This window comes from Sorghum bicolor, chromosome 2, assembly GCF_000003195.3.
Source record: "Sorghum bicolor cultivar BTx623 chromosome 2, Sorghum_bicolor_NCBIv3, whole genome shotgun sequence".
Classification (NCBI taxonomy): Eukaryota; Viridiplantae; Streptophyta; class Magnoliopsida; order Poales; family Poaceae; genus Sorghum; species Sorghum bicolor.
The window spans coordinates 73,231,258-73,247,542 of NC_012871.2; the positions used below are offsets into that span (position 1 = coordinate 73,231,258).

General features: G+C 42.0%; 2 protein-coding genes across 2 annotated transcripts; one reads left to right on the forward strand and one right to left on the reverse strand.

The window, feature by feature from the left end:
- LOC8079187 lies at window positions 585-2,563 on the forward strand. Its single transcript, XM_002460970.2, has 2 exons — window positions 585-1,992; window positions 2,335-2,563. The coding sequence occupies exons 1-2, from the start codon at window positions 770-772 to the stop codon at window positions 2,408-2,410; spliced, it is 1,299 nt and encodes a 432-aa protein (XP_002461015.1). The 5' UTR covers window positions 585-769; the 3' UTR covers window positions 2,411-2,563.
- LOC8079188 (3-oxoacyl-[acyl-carrier-protein] synthase II, chloroplastic) lies at window positions 5,574-10,324 on the reverse strand. The gene is made up of 13 exons (XM_002463136.2): window positions 9,767-10,324; window positions 8,956-9,161; window positions 8,639-8,842; window positions 8,416-8,526; window positions 8,236-8,331; window positions 8,116-8,161; window positions 7,944-8,023; window positions 7,720-7,788; window positions 7,505-7,589; window positions 7,275-7,429; window positions 7,102-7,182; window positions 6,292-6,351; window positions 5,574-6,160 (listed from the first exon to the last, which is right to left on the reverse strand). The coding sequence occupies exons 1-13, from the start codon at window positions 9,945-9,947 to the stop codon at window positions 6,044-6,046; spliced, it is 1,491 nt and encodes a 496-aa protein (XP_002463181.1). The 5' UTR covers window positions 9,948-10,324; the 3' UTR covers window positions 5,574-6,043.

The window sequence follows — 16,285 nt, forward strand, 5'->3', positions numbered from 1 at the left end:
GGGATCCTTTGGTCAAATTGTTGCTTCCATGAGAGCAAGTACAATAATGGTCTTATATATAGTCAAGTAAATGATGATGTGAGGAGAACTTGACTTCCATACAAGCAACAAGATGCGCATATGTGAGCCTATGCAGTGGTTGGACTAGACATCAAATGAGTGTGAGGAGGCTCAAGAAAGAGAATGTAAGACATGAGTAAAAGTATAGCAATGAAAAAAATTAGACAAATGAAAGACTAATATTGTATAACTTGGCTCTTACAACTTGACTAATAACTAATAAACACTTGGCTCTATTATTGAGCTTGCTCTAAGAGAGTTAAGCTCATCTCTTATCTTTCTTTTCTCCTTCACATCAGTACTAGGATGATGAGTACTTCCTGTGTAAGCTCTCTAGTGCCAGCCGAGTTTTACTAGGATGAAACTCACTCTAACTTTTGTTGTTGCCGGCTCATACTTTTAATGACATATGTCATCATAGTACGAAACATCCACTGGTGGGATGGTTCTAGTTCTGACGCACTCGTCATATAGCCTCACAGTCATGGTGCATAGATGAGGCCTGAGCCCTGAGGAGACGAGCCTGATCACAGCGCTTACGATGACAAGCTACTCATCCAGGCACACAGACTAGACTAGCTGCAACTTCTTGACCTCCTTTCTCCTCCTCTTTTAGGAACAAACCAAGAAGAACCACCACACCTCTCTCTCTCAGCTGGGGCATCCACAGCAAGATCTATCCCAAGATATATCATCACCGATCAACACCATGACCAATAATACCATACCACACGATCATCGTCATCATCACCATCGGCTGCGGCCGCTTCATCAGGAGATGGATCAGCTGCAAGCACTGGCTGTGAAGCCGCAGGCGAAGAGGCAGGCGAGGAGGAGGACGCACACGAGCAGGCCCTACCAGGAGAGGCTGCTCAACATGGCGGAGGCGCGGCGGGAGATCGTCACCGCCCTCAAGATCCACCGGGCCAGCAGCACGAGGCATCAGCAGCAGCAGCAATCCACCTACTACCAGCAGCATCGTCAGGAGGAGCCACCGATTGCGCAGCAGCTCCAGCAACAGCAAGAAGACGAGCAGCAGCAGGCGCAGCAAGTGGCGTTTCAGGATCGTCGAAGCCAAGCGGCGATTGACGAAGAAGCATCATCTCTGGCGCATACGCCGTCGACGACGATGAGCTACGCCGCCGCCTCCTTCGCCAATCCGTTGCGCAACCCTCCACCTGCGCACTGGATTGCTGCCGGTAGTAGCTATAGCTACTGCTCACCGCCACCCATCCTTCGTCTTCCTTGTGATGATCTCACGCCACCTGAACTGCCACTACCCGTACCCGCTGCCGCCATGGGGGGATTATTGGTGGAGCTGGAGCACTACCAAGCCGGCTTGGAGCACTTGGTTCGCAGCCTGCCTGCACAGCCGCTAGGACTGAACCTTAGCTTCCAAGGTTTTGGTGTCTCTGTAGACGACGGTGCCAAAGACGACTGTGAAGATCTCTTTGGCAGCCTTCCATTGACCCAACCATCACCGGCTGCCTCGTACTCGTACTCACCTCCGGCAGTGGAGACGACGGCGACCGCCCAAGCCTATGGTCATGGATCACCAGTAGCAGCGGCGTTGGTCCCGGTGCTTCTGGACGGCGGGGAGATGATGGCGCAGCCATCGACCGGCGGCGGCGAGATGCAGGGCGCGGAGTGGAGCGAGGCGGCGGCCGCGGACGTGGCCGAATGGTGGAGCAAGATCCTCGAGAGCGGGCAACGCGCGCCCCCAAACGCGGAGGACGTGGCGGCGACGGCGGCCGGTTTGCCGGCAGAGTGGCGGTGGTTTTGTTGTGAAGACGGTGTTGGTGTCGCTGCCGCCGAGCAAGGAGCGGTCACGGGGGGAGTCCTGGCGACGAGGATGCACGTCGAAGACGGCGACTACACCTGCTGCTACGAGGGGGGTCGCTGCGACGACGGCGAACACGTTACCTTGCCGTGGTAAGACCTCCGTCCGGAGAGTTCATTCCTACTTCTCCGTTCGAAATTATAAATCATTCTAAGAATCATAGAGAGTTAAAAAATTTCAAATTTAACTAAAATTATAGAAAAATCAAAGATTTATGACATTAAATAGATATAATATAAAAATATAATTAATGAATAAAACCTAATAATACCTAGAATGTTATTATCTTATGATATAATTTTGATCAAACTTGAGGTAGTTTGACTTTTTAAAGTTTTTAGAATAACTTATAATTTAGGATGGAGGGAGCATTATACATGATGATGAATTGCGATATGCATTTCAGCTGCTTGTTATTTGAATTTTTTTTTCAGCATGGATGATGGCATCGGCGACGACGTTCAAGGGTGGGATGGGGAATGGTTCTCAACTTCTCATGCTCTTGATTAACTGCACGATCGCCATGTCTACGTCGACCGTGCATTTCTGTACACCTGACCCAACTCGAGGTGTTCATGTATGTGATTTGATTTCGATATAAAAACGTGATGCTCAAATGAATTAGATTGCTTGTACGTACGAGTAATTATATATTGGCATGAACTAGCGGGGCCAATTCCATCGTGATGCATCCTTTAAGTGACTTGTTCTTCACCTTGTTCATCATTTGTGCAATAAATAGTCTGCATACACATGGCACAGCCCAAATAAGAAAAAACAAGGCCCAGAATTGTTAATTTTCGGCAGCGAGGCAGGAAATCAGGAATCAAATACCAGATTCAACTGGGGTGAAGCTACAACTTTATCAATCTTATTTTACTATTATACTAATTAAAAGTCCAAACATAGCCTCCATGTTATAATTGTCATCAGGCACGCAAGAAAAAAATATAAACAATATAAATTTTTATAATAATCAGAAACATCTAATATTTGATTCGCTATACTCTAATCACCATTGCTGATATGAAAAATTGAATCTATTGTATTTTATAAAAAAAACGAACGTCTACATTATTTTTTTTAATGAACGTCTACATTATGAAAGATATATAAAATAACTCCCTATATTTACATCTAAATTATCCATGCCATTATGGAGATAATTTAAAATAATCCATAAATTTACAAAAATCCACGTTTAATGTTATGAAAGATAATGCAAAATAACTCCATATTTTCTATATAAACTACTTGATATTATATAATTTAAAACAACCAACCCAATTTGCATCTAAATTAAGATAATTTAAAATAACCACCTCAATTTGCATCTACATTACCCACATATACATTATGAAAGATAATGCAAAAATAGTCCTCAATTTAGATATAATTTACGCACATACATCATTATGGAATATAACTTGAAGTAATATCTTCAATTTGTATCTAAATTTTCCATCTACACCGTCATCAAAACAACCTAAAATACTCCTGAAACATACTTATAAAGACTAATACAAGCGCTGTTATGTAAAATATTTCGGTACATGCAACTTAATTTGTATAAAGTAAATTGTCTGCCTTTCCATGTTTGGTTCTGAACCAAGCATACTAGCACAGGCACTCATCTCAGGGGACTGATTTTGAACACCTGGGTCTGTAATTGATGCTTGAAGATGAATCTGTCTGGGAGGCTCTAAACCAAACAGGCCCTTAAATATATGGCTGATGAATTCATCTGTGTATGCCTACACAGAACACCCGAAATAGTCACAGAATGTGGAGTTCCCTCCGTGACACTCAAAATAGTCCTCCTCCTACTCCTACTCACCATACAGTACCTCTTCACTGACACCAATATGATCAGACATTGGAAATGGAGCTTGCTCAAAATTAGAGAAGTTTAACTTGGGACATATAAAGTAACTTAATGATTTGATACGGAATGAACAACTTAGAATGTACTTGATGCCTTGATGGAGATAATACATGGACTGTATGTCGAAGCACAAAAATTACAAGATGTCTTCTCGTCTCTTGCAGTGAACTCCAGTAGAATAGTTATTCAGGCAATACATAGCAGGCAGGAAGAACAGAGTCTTGGAAGCAAAGCACCAAAGGCTATTCAGAAATCAGAACACATTACGGATGATACTACCATTTTGCTGGCACTGTATAATTGCCACCATGCATAGCTGGTGTTACCTCTGATCGACGGCTGACAGTTGTATCGTCGTCGTCCATGGCAATAGTTTCCAAGAACCTTGCAATTGCAACACAGAACCTGCCGGAGCCAAAAAAAAAAAAAAAGGTGATGGGTAACCGCATTCCAGCCACCCCTCGGGCGGGTCAAATTCCTTGCAGTCCCCCTACGAGCTGTGGCGAGGATACTTCAATTCATCTTCATGTAAATTGAGAATTGAGATTCATGGGAGTTATTTTGTTGACTAAATAAGGGCACTCACAATGCAAGACTATATCACAAAGTCCAAGACACTTAATTACATATTATTTATGGTATTTTGCTGATGTAGCAGCATATTTATTAGAGAAAGAGGTAGAAAAAATAAGACTCCAAGTCTTATTTAGACTCCAAGTCCACATTGTTCGAGGTAATAAAAACTTTAGACTCTATGATAGAGTCTGTATTGTGAGTGCCCTAATGCAGTTGGTATATCGGTAGGCGTGTACAATGTACTTTCCGTAATAATAATAAATACGTGTGATTTTTTTTTCGCGACCGTGCTCAACTGAGCCTGTTTTTCATTAAGAGGGTATAAATACGCGCGATATGCTTCTGAATCTTATACTGTATTTGTTTGCAGGCAGAAATATGTAGTCAGTTGAACTGAAGCATGCAGATAAGATGGATCATGCATGCATATTATCCACCATGGAAAGGATGGTAAGAAGCTCCATCAAATCTCGAAAGCATCTTTTCCAGTCCAGTTGTCTTTAAAAAGAAGAGTTCGTCCCTAGTCGCCATCAGCGCCCATGAGCATCTGAAGTGATGGATCATGGGCTCATGGCCTTCATTATCCACCATGGAGAGCCAGGCATGTAGCTCTAAGGATATGCGTTCCAAAAAAAAACCCCCCTCTAAGGATATGCAATCGCTGTTGATAGATCTAGCACTGCAGCTGGTTCTAGACATCATCTATGGCCTTGCGCTTTATGTAATCAAGAGTTTCTCTTAGCCACAACACTGACGCACAAATTCTCCTTATCATGCATGGTTCATGAAAGCAGTTAAGCTCACTGGCATAGCATTATTGAATTGTCTTCAAGTTCCTTTGGAACATTTCATCACATTTTGTTTTGTGCTAAAGTGAATGCGCGTTTTTACGACTTATATTGGATTTTGATCATACATGGTCTTCAGCAACAATAAATTTCATCGATATATTGCCATAGCAACAGTAAATTGGCTGCTTGTACAGTAGTTATGTGAGAGGCATTCCAGCCGTAGCAGCGCTGAAAGCCAACCTTTATAAGCAGCCGAACAGGCTAGCAAAACGTACTATGCGTACTGCCAGAGCAGTAGCCTGATGCCTGGCTTCAGTAAACTCACAATGCGTACTGCCAGGCTAGCTGTCCTTATTTGCTGCTCCCGGGGGCAAGCTCATCCGCTCCTGGTACACACATGAGAGGCCGAACAGCGTGGCCATTTACAAATCTTTAACTCAGTTAGGACCAGCAGAAAAGCAACCAAAGCAAAAACGTCCAGCGATGTTTACAGTGGAACCAGCAATTCATGGCTAACAACATTGTTGACAACATCAATACAACATAAAATCCCATCACCTCCACAGGGAAGAGGATTAGCTACGGGACTACTCCAAATCTACGAAATAGTACTGACAATGGGCAGGTATGGTGATGGCGAAAACACTGGCCCAGGTACGGTAAGTCCTTTGATAGTTACCATATATTTGCAACTTTGTGATATAGATGAAACATGTAGGGGGGCTGATGTTTTGTTCGCTCAAGTGTATGGCATAGTATAACCTCGGTTTGGACCTCCATGTAGTATGTGTGGAACGGAGGAAGTTGCAGAGTCCACTTGTCTTCTATGTGGAGTCCCAGATATATTAAGCCATTTGGACGATGAGGAAGATGGCAGTTCGTCGGTCATGTTCACTTAAAGGGGGCAAATAGAATTGATGAGTTGTGCCCACCAAATCCAAATGAGTTGGATAACGCCACCTTCACTTCACATCTCTCCTTCTGTGATCCTACCAAGACGCCCACATCCTGTATCAAAATCAGCATTAAAACATCATTCAACATATAGATTTTGCTCTTTCATTCATATCTAGCTTATTTAGTAGAAGTAGAAAGAAGGGAAAAATGACATTGAATCATGCATCACAAAAGGAACTTACCACAGTATCCTCTGGATTTTCTAAATTCAAATTTGGATGGACCCAACCAGTTCTTATAGCCTGCAATGAACAACAAAGAAGAACTTCCCAGGATGAGCCGATTTTGCAGTGAAACCGATAGCAAAACACATGCTCTGGTAACAACAAAGAATGAGATAGTTCATGACTACATGAGAATGAAACCCAAATGCCAATGTTCATTGCGAAAGAATAACTGTCTGCAATATCACTGTTGCTTGAAGATAAAGAAATGAAAGCAAGATAAAGATACATGTATCTGTACATAATTTCAGCCAGAGGACCACAACATAATCTAGAAAAAAGGCAGACGTAGGTAAATTTCATTTTAGAATAACTTAGCTCTAGTGCCACTATGTTCAACAAATATTTCAGTGAGACATTAAAGGGTAATACTGTGTGATGTGATTATTTTTCAAAAGAAAAGTAATAGGTTATGTGCCGAAACTTTCACTTACAGAGTTCATGTCCTCCAATAAATTACTAATTGCACTGAAATTCACTATATTGGACATACAGAAAGATACAATGAACATGAAGAATTCAATGCTATAAATGCATAGTTCATATTCAGTGAAGTAAAATTTGTATTATTAATAGAATAATGCCAAGTAAATATGTTCCCTGTAAGGCTTTGTTTGGCTGCACACAAATCCACCCCAATCCACCTGGTTTAGGAGGGATTGAGGTGGAATTTAGTTTAAGTCCCACCTCAATCCCTCCCAAACCATGTGGATTGGGGTGGATTTGTGTGCAGCCAAACAAGCCCTAAGGGTACTAAGAATTCCTTACTTGTACAGAAGCAACTGCTTCTATTCCACCAGCTGCTCCTATAAGATGCCCGGTCATTGATTTGGTCGAGTTCACCCTCAGCTTCATAACAGAAAAAAGGGATTTAGATGGTTCACAATATGATGGTTTGCAATATAAATTTGCTGTAGAATTGCTTCCATCAGGTGGCATACTTGAGGGTTCTGGCGAAAACAGCGCACGATAGCCTCGTACTCCTTCAAGTCACCTGCTTGTGTAGACGTTGCATGGGCATTCACGTAGTTGATTTCTTCCCTTGCTACCCCTGCATCAGCTAGTGCCTTTTCGATGCAGAGAGTAATCCCTCTTCCTGATATTTAATTAGTGAAGACAAGTGAAGAAAAGAACAGAAAATGGCAAGGCAGTGTCAAGATATACACTTCACCTTCAGGATGTGGCTCAGTCATGTGGTAAGCATCACATGTGAAGCTTCCACCAAGAAATTCAGCATATATTGTTGCACCTCTTTCCTGGAGACGGTGCACAGATCTCAGGAGGAAGTAATGTTTGAACATAATCACAGATTCACAGGCCATTAAACTGGAAACAAGCAGCTGAAAGATCTATAAAGAGGGGCAACTGAAATTGCATGTTTAAAACCTTGGCGTGCTCAAGTTCTTCCAATACGAGGACACCAGCCCCTTCCCCCATAACAAAACCATCACGACCCTGTAACGTAAAGATCAAATATCTCACTCTAGCACAACAAATGGGTCAAGCTAGTAAGTTAATTAAACCAACAAGGTGCTGATGTGCTTGTACTAGATGATGATGATGATTACTTATCCAGAAAAATGTTGTTTTGCACAATAAAAGATACTAACCATGTCCCAAGGGCGAGAAGCTTTCGTTGGGTCACTGTTCCTCTGTGAAAGTGCTCTGCAGGCCACAAAACCTCCCAATCCTGCATGTCATGGTCAAGACACTTAGACTGCAAAGACCAAGACAAACTGTGGTAAACTGGAGGCAGAAGAACGAGGAATTGGGGCCACAAACCGATTGGGATAAGAGGTGCATCAGAACCACCACAGAGCATAACGTCCTGAAAGATTATGAATAAGGTCACAAATAAAAAGTTACTTTTCAAAGAGAACATGGAAGGTTGGAGTTACTTACAGCTTCACCTCTTCTGATGTGGTTTGCTGCATTAAGAATACAGAAGTTACTGGTAGCACAAGCTGTGGAAATAGAATAGTTTGGTCCCATCCATCCCTGTAAGTCACAGAAAGTATGAGCTGTGGTAATCACTGTTATCTAAATAGAAAATTATAAAAAAAGAATCAGATCATGTCACACCAGATCCATTGCAAGGATTGCAGAGCCCATATTCGTAGTTGCAAAAGGAACACAAAATGGGTTCATTTTCTTGTAAGAGACCCTCAGTGCTTCAATTGCATCATTAAAAACCTGCTTGACAGTCCATCATAACTTGTATCAGGATAAGGGAAACAGGTTCCATGGATAGTTGTAATTCATCAAGATATACAACTAAATGTTAGTATACTGTGAGAATACAAACCTTCATGCCGCCCATTGCAGAACCAATGAGAACCCCACACCTGGTTTTGTCCAACTCATTCCTCAGTTCCTCGGTGAGTCCACCATTTTCTAATGCCTTCTTTCCAGCAGTTATCAGATATAGCATAAACTTGTCCATCCGCTTTGCAAGTTTAGGTGCAACCCAACCATCAGTTGAAAATGATTTTATCTCTCCTGCAATTCTCTGTATTAAAGTCCAATATCAATCACTGCATGGTAACATTTGACCAAATTGCAAAACCAGCCCAAGCACCACTCCCAAAAAAAATTGAAGGTAAATCATATGCTCTGTATTACCGTGGGGAAGTTGGAACAGTCAAACCTCTCAATCTCACTTATTCCGCTAACACCATCAAGAAGATTGTTGTAAAACACGTCAGGATCATGGCCCAATGGTGTCACTACACCCATGCCAGTGACAACCACCCTCCTTTGTTTGATATCGGGTTTCTTCTTTTCGATGACACTTCTTTCAGCTTGTAAGGCAACAGCCATAGCCATTCCTGCAAACCACAACCAATTTGTTGAGACCCTTGTCAGCTTGAGTGACAAACAAAATGCAGCCTGGAGAGGGTGAACAAACATGCACACTGGACAAAACTAAAGAAATTGTTTGTTTGATGCAAGATGGGCCATGACAAATGTGACCCCTAATTCTTTGATTTATTTTGGGCGTTATGGAGTCTTCCAAAACCACCCTTAATATTTTATATTAGGAATGAGAAAAACCCATTCTATCCGGATTCTCAAGTCAAACTGAAAGAAAATGATGTTGAAGACACCAGTTCAGCAGCAGCCAGAAGCGAATGCATCCCAAGCAGAAGCAGGGGAACCTAAAACCCACGCAGACTAAACTACTACAAGTCACTACACAAGATCCTCAGCACAATCCAGAGAATAGTCCTCGTCCTGCAGACGCATTACGCTTACGCATCGCAAACGCAGAATATGACAGCCGAAAACAGGATAAAAAATCGCACATTTACCCTGGGCGATACTACCGATGCTGAGAAACTACACTAGGATTACACACGTATGTGCATGCAAGGATCTAACAAAGCGAACAAAGGACATGAGACAACCAAATGCTGAGTGTATCTCGTCTCACCAGAGCGCGCCAAGCCGCGGCGCCGCGCGCCGAGGCGGCGGCGCTGGCCGAGCATGACGCCGCCCCCAGCGCCGCTTCCGCCGGGGCAGCAATGCTTCTGCTTGTACTCTTCGGCGTCGCATGCCGCAGATAAGCACGCGGCGACGAGCCACGTGCAGAGTGGGCCTGCCACGGCCGCCATTGCCCGTCCCCCCCGGTTGTGTGGACGCCGCCCCTCCCGCTCACGGCCTGATGGATCTCTCCCACCGTACGGAGCGGCACGAGGGAGTCGGATTCCGCGGAGTGGGCACCGGCGGCGCGCCCCTGTCCAAGAACGGCGGAGGCCAAGGACCTGGGTGGGAGCACGACGAGATGCGGGGGGCGGCCGCGCGATGGCTGGCTCGGGGCCGAAGAAACGAACGAGGAGCGGGAATGGAGCACGAGAGGAGGAGGTGCGTCGATCTCACGAGGAAAGGAGGTGGCTTGCGCGCATCGAAGGGGTGTGGGCGGGAGCCGCCATTGGCAGTGCCAAGTGCTCGACGGGAGGAGTGGAGGGACGGGGACGACTGGAGGAGGAGGGGGGTTGGGGGAGTTTAATATAGGAGGAGGAGAAAATTGGGAGATTTTTGCTGGATTTTTAAATTCAACGGAGTATTTTTGTTGTAAATCCTTTTTCCACTGTTCCTCTCAACATTTTTGTCCCTTTTGAGCCCTAATTGTTTTTTATACCAAAGATGGTGGGCCCCATTTGATTTTGGTTTTGAGATGTTTAGATTTAGAACCGGAGAGACCAGTTACTCAACACTCATCAAGCCAGTGGGGATCTCTCGACTAAATTTTTTATTTCATTGTCTTTTTTGTTTGGGTTTGGTTGGTGAGACTAGGGAGTGAATGTGTAGGGGAGAGAGAGAGAGAGAGATGGGAACCTTTTTGTTTTCTTTTGTTTTTTTTAAGTAGTCATTTTGGAGGGAGGGTGAATGAATGAGGACAGTTATTTTGGAATTTGTTACTATGGCATTTTGGCTAGTCTCACACAAGAGGAGGAGATTTGGGGCGAGAATGAGATTGGAATTCGAGGCAAGGAAAATAGAGGCACCAAATATGCTTGGGTCACCAGGTGGGACCGCAAAAACACTATGTAATAATTATATTTGTTTTGTGGACACCAGTTTATGTGAGCATAAAAAATGGAGGTCCATTTATATATATGTGTGTGCTGTGTGCATGTCCACGTCTGCACCAAATAAAGCTTTTACCTTTATACTAGTATATATACCTTTGCCGATTTGATATGAATAACCGAGTTAACCTTTTCAAACGCCAAAGTGTACTTGAGGTTGGTTTATACACGTGCTGACGTGCACGCATGTTTCCCTTTCGCTTCATCCTACGTACAGTCGTCGGACACGTTAAAAGTACTGTATGGCCTAGGCGGCTGCCTGCTACTGGAAATTATAGACTGCAGGTGTAGCTAGTATTTCTTTAACTTGTAATAGTTTTATCCTTTAAACAACGGCACGTCATTTTGTTTAGTTCACCCAAAAACTAAATTTTTTTTTAAGATTTCCCGTCACATCGAATCTTATGACACATGCACGGAGCATTAAATATAAATGAAAATAAAAATTAATTACACAGTTTGTCTGTAAATCGCGAGACGAATCTTTTAAGCCTAGTTACTCCATAATTAGATAATGTTTGCCAAATAAAAACGAAAGTGCTACAATGTTAAAATAAAAAAATGAAACTAAAAGGCCTGAGTTTCATGAATGAGAAGGGGTCAAACTTATAACAGAAAGTATTGTTGACTGATTTGTTATGAGAGAAAAAACACTAATGAAATGACTGACAGATTCAGGTGAGATCTCAGCGAACAAGCACCAATTGAGAAAAACAAAAAGGTGATAATCTTTTGTGAAATAAATCATACAAGATACAACCAAACGGAATCTATTTCTGTCCACTTGAACTTACGAGCATTCCTTTTAAACTATAAAATAATTTTTTCTCAAAATAAATCAATATCAGCCGAAAAACTAATCATCGAACAGGAGTAGTACCCAGTCATTGTTGCAAACTGGTAAATCATCATTCATACACACGATTGTTTTGCTCCGTTGCAAACAGGTGGTACATTGAGAGTCAGACACGTTCAAAGTCTTGTTTAGTTCAAAAAAAAAATGTAAAATTTTTCACATTCTCCGTCACATCAAATCTTACAGTACGTATATAAAGTATTAAATATAAAAAAAGAAATAATTAATTATACAGTTTACCTATAATTTGTGAGACGAACCTTTTGAGCCTAGTTAATTTATGATTAGATAATATTTATTAAATACAAACGAAAGTGATATAGTGTTTATTTTGCATTTTTTTTAACTAAACAAGGCATGGGCTACGCTACCAGTGGTGGAGCCAGAATTTTAAAATTGGGTATTCCTACTTTCACAAAGTTAATCTATAGGTTGAAAATATAGTCAATTGTACTGCAAGTTAGCAACTTTAAACTAATATTTGCTTTCTAGAATATAGACTTCTAATTGAAATGCTAGTTTTTTACATGTTTTGAGCTTAAATGTGCAAAATACTATATATTATAGCATTATACATTTATATATATAAGTGTATACATATATTTATATAAAAGTATACTAAAATAGTTAGGTATTTCCATGGAAATACCCCTAGATCGCCACTGTACGCTACGTACGGTCTTGTCCGTTTGCTGACGGGCTGGACGCCTGGTGGTGGGCTTGCTAAAGTCGTCTCTGCTCTGTCACTCTGTCATGGTCTTAATAATCTCTCATTATATTTGCACATCGCTGCGCACGGTGCTTGCCAGAACCCAGAACGTGTTGCGGCTGCTCATCAGCTCAGCGCTGTAGTACACGCCTGCTGTGAGGAGAGAAATCAGTGTAGAAAAGCTGACTCTCACAGCGCTGTACTTGCCATCAATGATCAAATCAACCGATTCAGTTTCAGTCCGATACGATAGTGTACGAGCTAGGCCGGCCGCACTCAGACAGGCCCCGGCATTCTCCCCACCGCTCGCGCTCGGCACGGGCCTCGGCTTTCAGCTTGCCGGCCTGTGTTGGCCTGTTGGGCCTGTAAGACTGCTGGTGAGCTGAGCCGTCCGCGGACACGTACGTGTACGTCGCCTCGCCTCTAGTCGGTACAAAGCCGCAACGCGGTTGAGTCGGATCACGTCAGCACCAGCAGCACGGGAGCCAAGGACCTTCGTTGACGATTGTCCAAGGACAATAATATCCTCATTGAATTCCCATGCGCAAGCGCAATATACTATATTTCGTCAGAGTTTAGGCCTTGTAAAGTTTGCAAAAAATTTTACAAAATAACTATGTAATACTTTCGTTTATATTTAACAATATTGTCCAATCATTGACTAAGGCCTTGTTTAGTTGCGAAAAAATTTCGGATTTCGCTACTGTAGCACTTTTGTTTTTATTTGACAAATATTGTCCAATCATGAACTAAATAGGATCAAAAGATTCGTCTCACGATTTACAGACAAACTGTGTAATTAGTTTTTGTTTTCGTCTATATTTAATGCTTGATGCATGTGCCACAAGATTTGATGTGACGGAGAATATTGAAAACTTTTTGGATTTCGGGGTGAACTAAACAAGGCCTAACTAGTCTCAAAAAATTTATCTCGCAAATTATAAACAAATTATGTAATTAGTTATTTTTTTATCTATATTTAATACTTCATGCATGTGTCGTAAAATTTGATGTGATGGAGAATCTTTAAAAGTTTCATAAATTTTTTGGGAACTAAACATCCTCTTAAAGGTGTGGTCACCGTACTTTCTTCCTCTGTCAGTGTATCCGCTTGTCTAAAAAGTCATAGCTATTGCTGATTTATTATGAAAAAAATACTGTTGGGAACTATTTCAGACATCAAAATCTTATATAAATACATTAATAAATGAATCCGAGCCGGGCGCGAGCGCACCCATCACACGCACGCCAGCACACCACAGGTCGCGTAAATAGACTTTGTGTTTGATTTATAGTGAACTGTAAAAGTGATAATATGGCCTTGTTTAGTTCCAAAAAATTTTACAAAATAGGAATAGTAGCACTTTCGTTTGTATTTGATATAAATATTATCCAATTATAGACTAACTAGGCTCAAAAGATTTGTCTCGTCAATTCCGACCAAACTGTGCAATTAGTTTTTATTTTTATATATATTTAATACTCCATGCATACGTCTAAAGATTCGATGTGACGGGGAATCTGAAAAAATTTGCAAATTTTTTTAACTAAACAAGACCTATGTTGTGATGTCGCTAATTAACCTAAGTCGCAGGACTTTGTAGTCTGGCTTGAGCTCGTTGGCCCGTTTCTGGGCAGCTGAACGAAAGAATAAGGCCTTATTCACTTCGCAAAATTTTTTGGATTTCGATATCGTAGTATTTTTGTTTTTATTTGACAAACATTGTTTAATTATGGAGTAATTAGGCTTAAAAGATTCGTTTCGCGATTTACAGATAAACTGTGCAATTAGTTTTTGTTTTATGTACATTTAATGTACCATGCATGCATGTATCGCAAGATTCGATGTGATGGGGAATCTTGAAATTTTTTGGAATTAAACAAAGCCTAAGTCAACAACTAACCATGAAGTAGCCGCTGTGTACGTCAACCATCAATCCCAAATATTATCGATCCCATCCATCAATCCCACTACATAAATGCGAGAAAAGTCATAAACTTGATCATGGGCAGGTTTTCGCCATCCATAGACCTTAGGTTACAGTACCACAATCAAATCGACAGGACCTGAAATGGATCATGCAAGCCAAATAAATCCCACAACCAAATCGACAGGACGGTAAAATGGATCGTGCAAGCCAAATAAATCCCACGGAAGACGGAATTACAGATGCCAAATATAGTTGGCATTTTGTTATGCTACTGGCTACTAGTAAAAGTAGGAGCGTGACTGAGTTTCCCTATCTAGCTAATGCCATCGATCACATTCACAACTCACATGGGGTACGGTGGTGGTCAACAAAGATACCGAATGAATATAGCTGGTATAATTTGCTATTCGTATTGGCAAATGAATCATGGCAGCAGCAGCAGCCAGTACTGTTGATTCTTCCAAAAGAAAGCAGCAATGTGCACTGTGCCCTGCATGTTGTGCCTACCTGGCTAACCTGTATGGACCATATAGATACCTAACAAAGCATTAAGAATCGCTTGTTTGCACAAGCAGCATTGATCGAGAGAGTGTGCGCCCATTTTTTATGGACCAAGCACTACAGTGCTCGAAAGATGGCAACAGCCATACTCCTATACAAGAGGGCTAGCTTTGGGCTTGATTGCGTACTGAGGGCACAAGGCTGTGCCACACAGCCATAGTAATTGCTGCTCATGAATGGCGATCGACATCCTCTCGCTTGCAGCAGACTCCAGCAGGCCACATGCTCCTGCGATGCAACGGTACCATCGCCATTGATGTGCGCCCGCCATATAATTGGGCTGCCCTCGTCAATGCGAGCGCAGAAGTTGTGTCGATCGATATCCACCCATGAGGATGTTTGTGATGCCGATGGGCTGTTTGTAATGCTGTAGGAGTATTTGTATCCATCGTCCATGCATCGATTGGATGTTGGATCGGATCAAACATGCTTAATTTTTTTTTTATCATTTGATGTTAAGCGTTGCGCACATGAGAGAACAATCAAAGAGACCAAGCGGGGAGTTAATACACTGTACTAGAACCCTGATCTGTTTGGTCTATACACCGTGTATGACAGACTTGCTACATTGTCCTTCTTGTTCTTCTTCTCCATTGTTCCTGAGCATAAGCCTAAGAGCGAACTCATCTGATAATTGAGTTGATGCTTACAAGCACGACGATTAAGTGGTAATAACAAAAGGTCAAAAGCTAAGGTTGTCGTAGATACTTGTAGAAGGGTTACAAAAGCTAAGGTTTGAAATGCAATATGAAAAGTAGATATAGATTGATTTTGATTGATCAGATTACCCTTTAAATTTATAGGGTAGGATAGTCTTATCTCGTTAGGAATCGTTTACAACTTGAACTCTACACTGTTACTATTATTATAGACTTAGGACCGGGCAAAACCGGCCTGTCCAATTTCACCAAAAGCCTCACAGCAAGCCCAGAACGGCTCTCAAAATGAAGGAAGCTAGAGCTTGATGAACCATGACGCTGCTGCAAAACATCATCCAATGGCAAGTACTAGCTTCATCAGAATCTTTTCTGGTCATTTCTTAGATCTGTTACATCTGTACAAGTTCAGCTAGAGTGTCTCAACTTCTGAGTTTCCAAGGTAGTTTGGTTTCGTTCGCATGTCAATTTTTCGCTGGACCGCAGATCAATACAGCTGCAGTCCCATAACATGATAATTTGTCAATGATAGGCACGTAGCTGATAGGATCATAGGAGTACAATCTGAATAGGAAAGGACCATGGTGTTTTAAATGCACTGCAGTTTAGTACTAATCCGTCTGTTCAAAGGACACATGTGTCTTAAA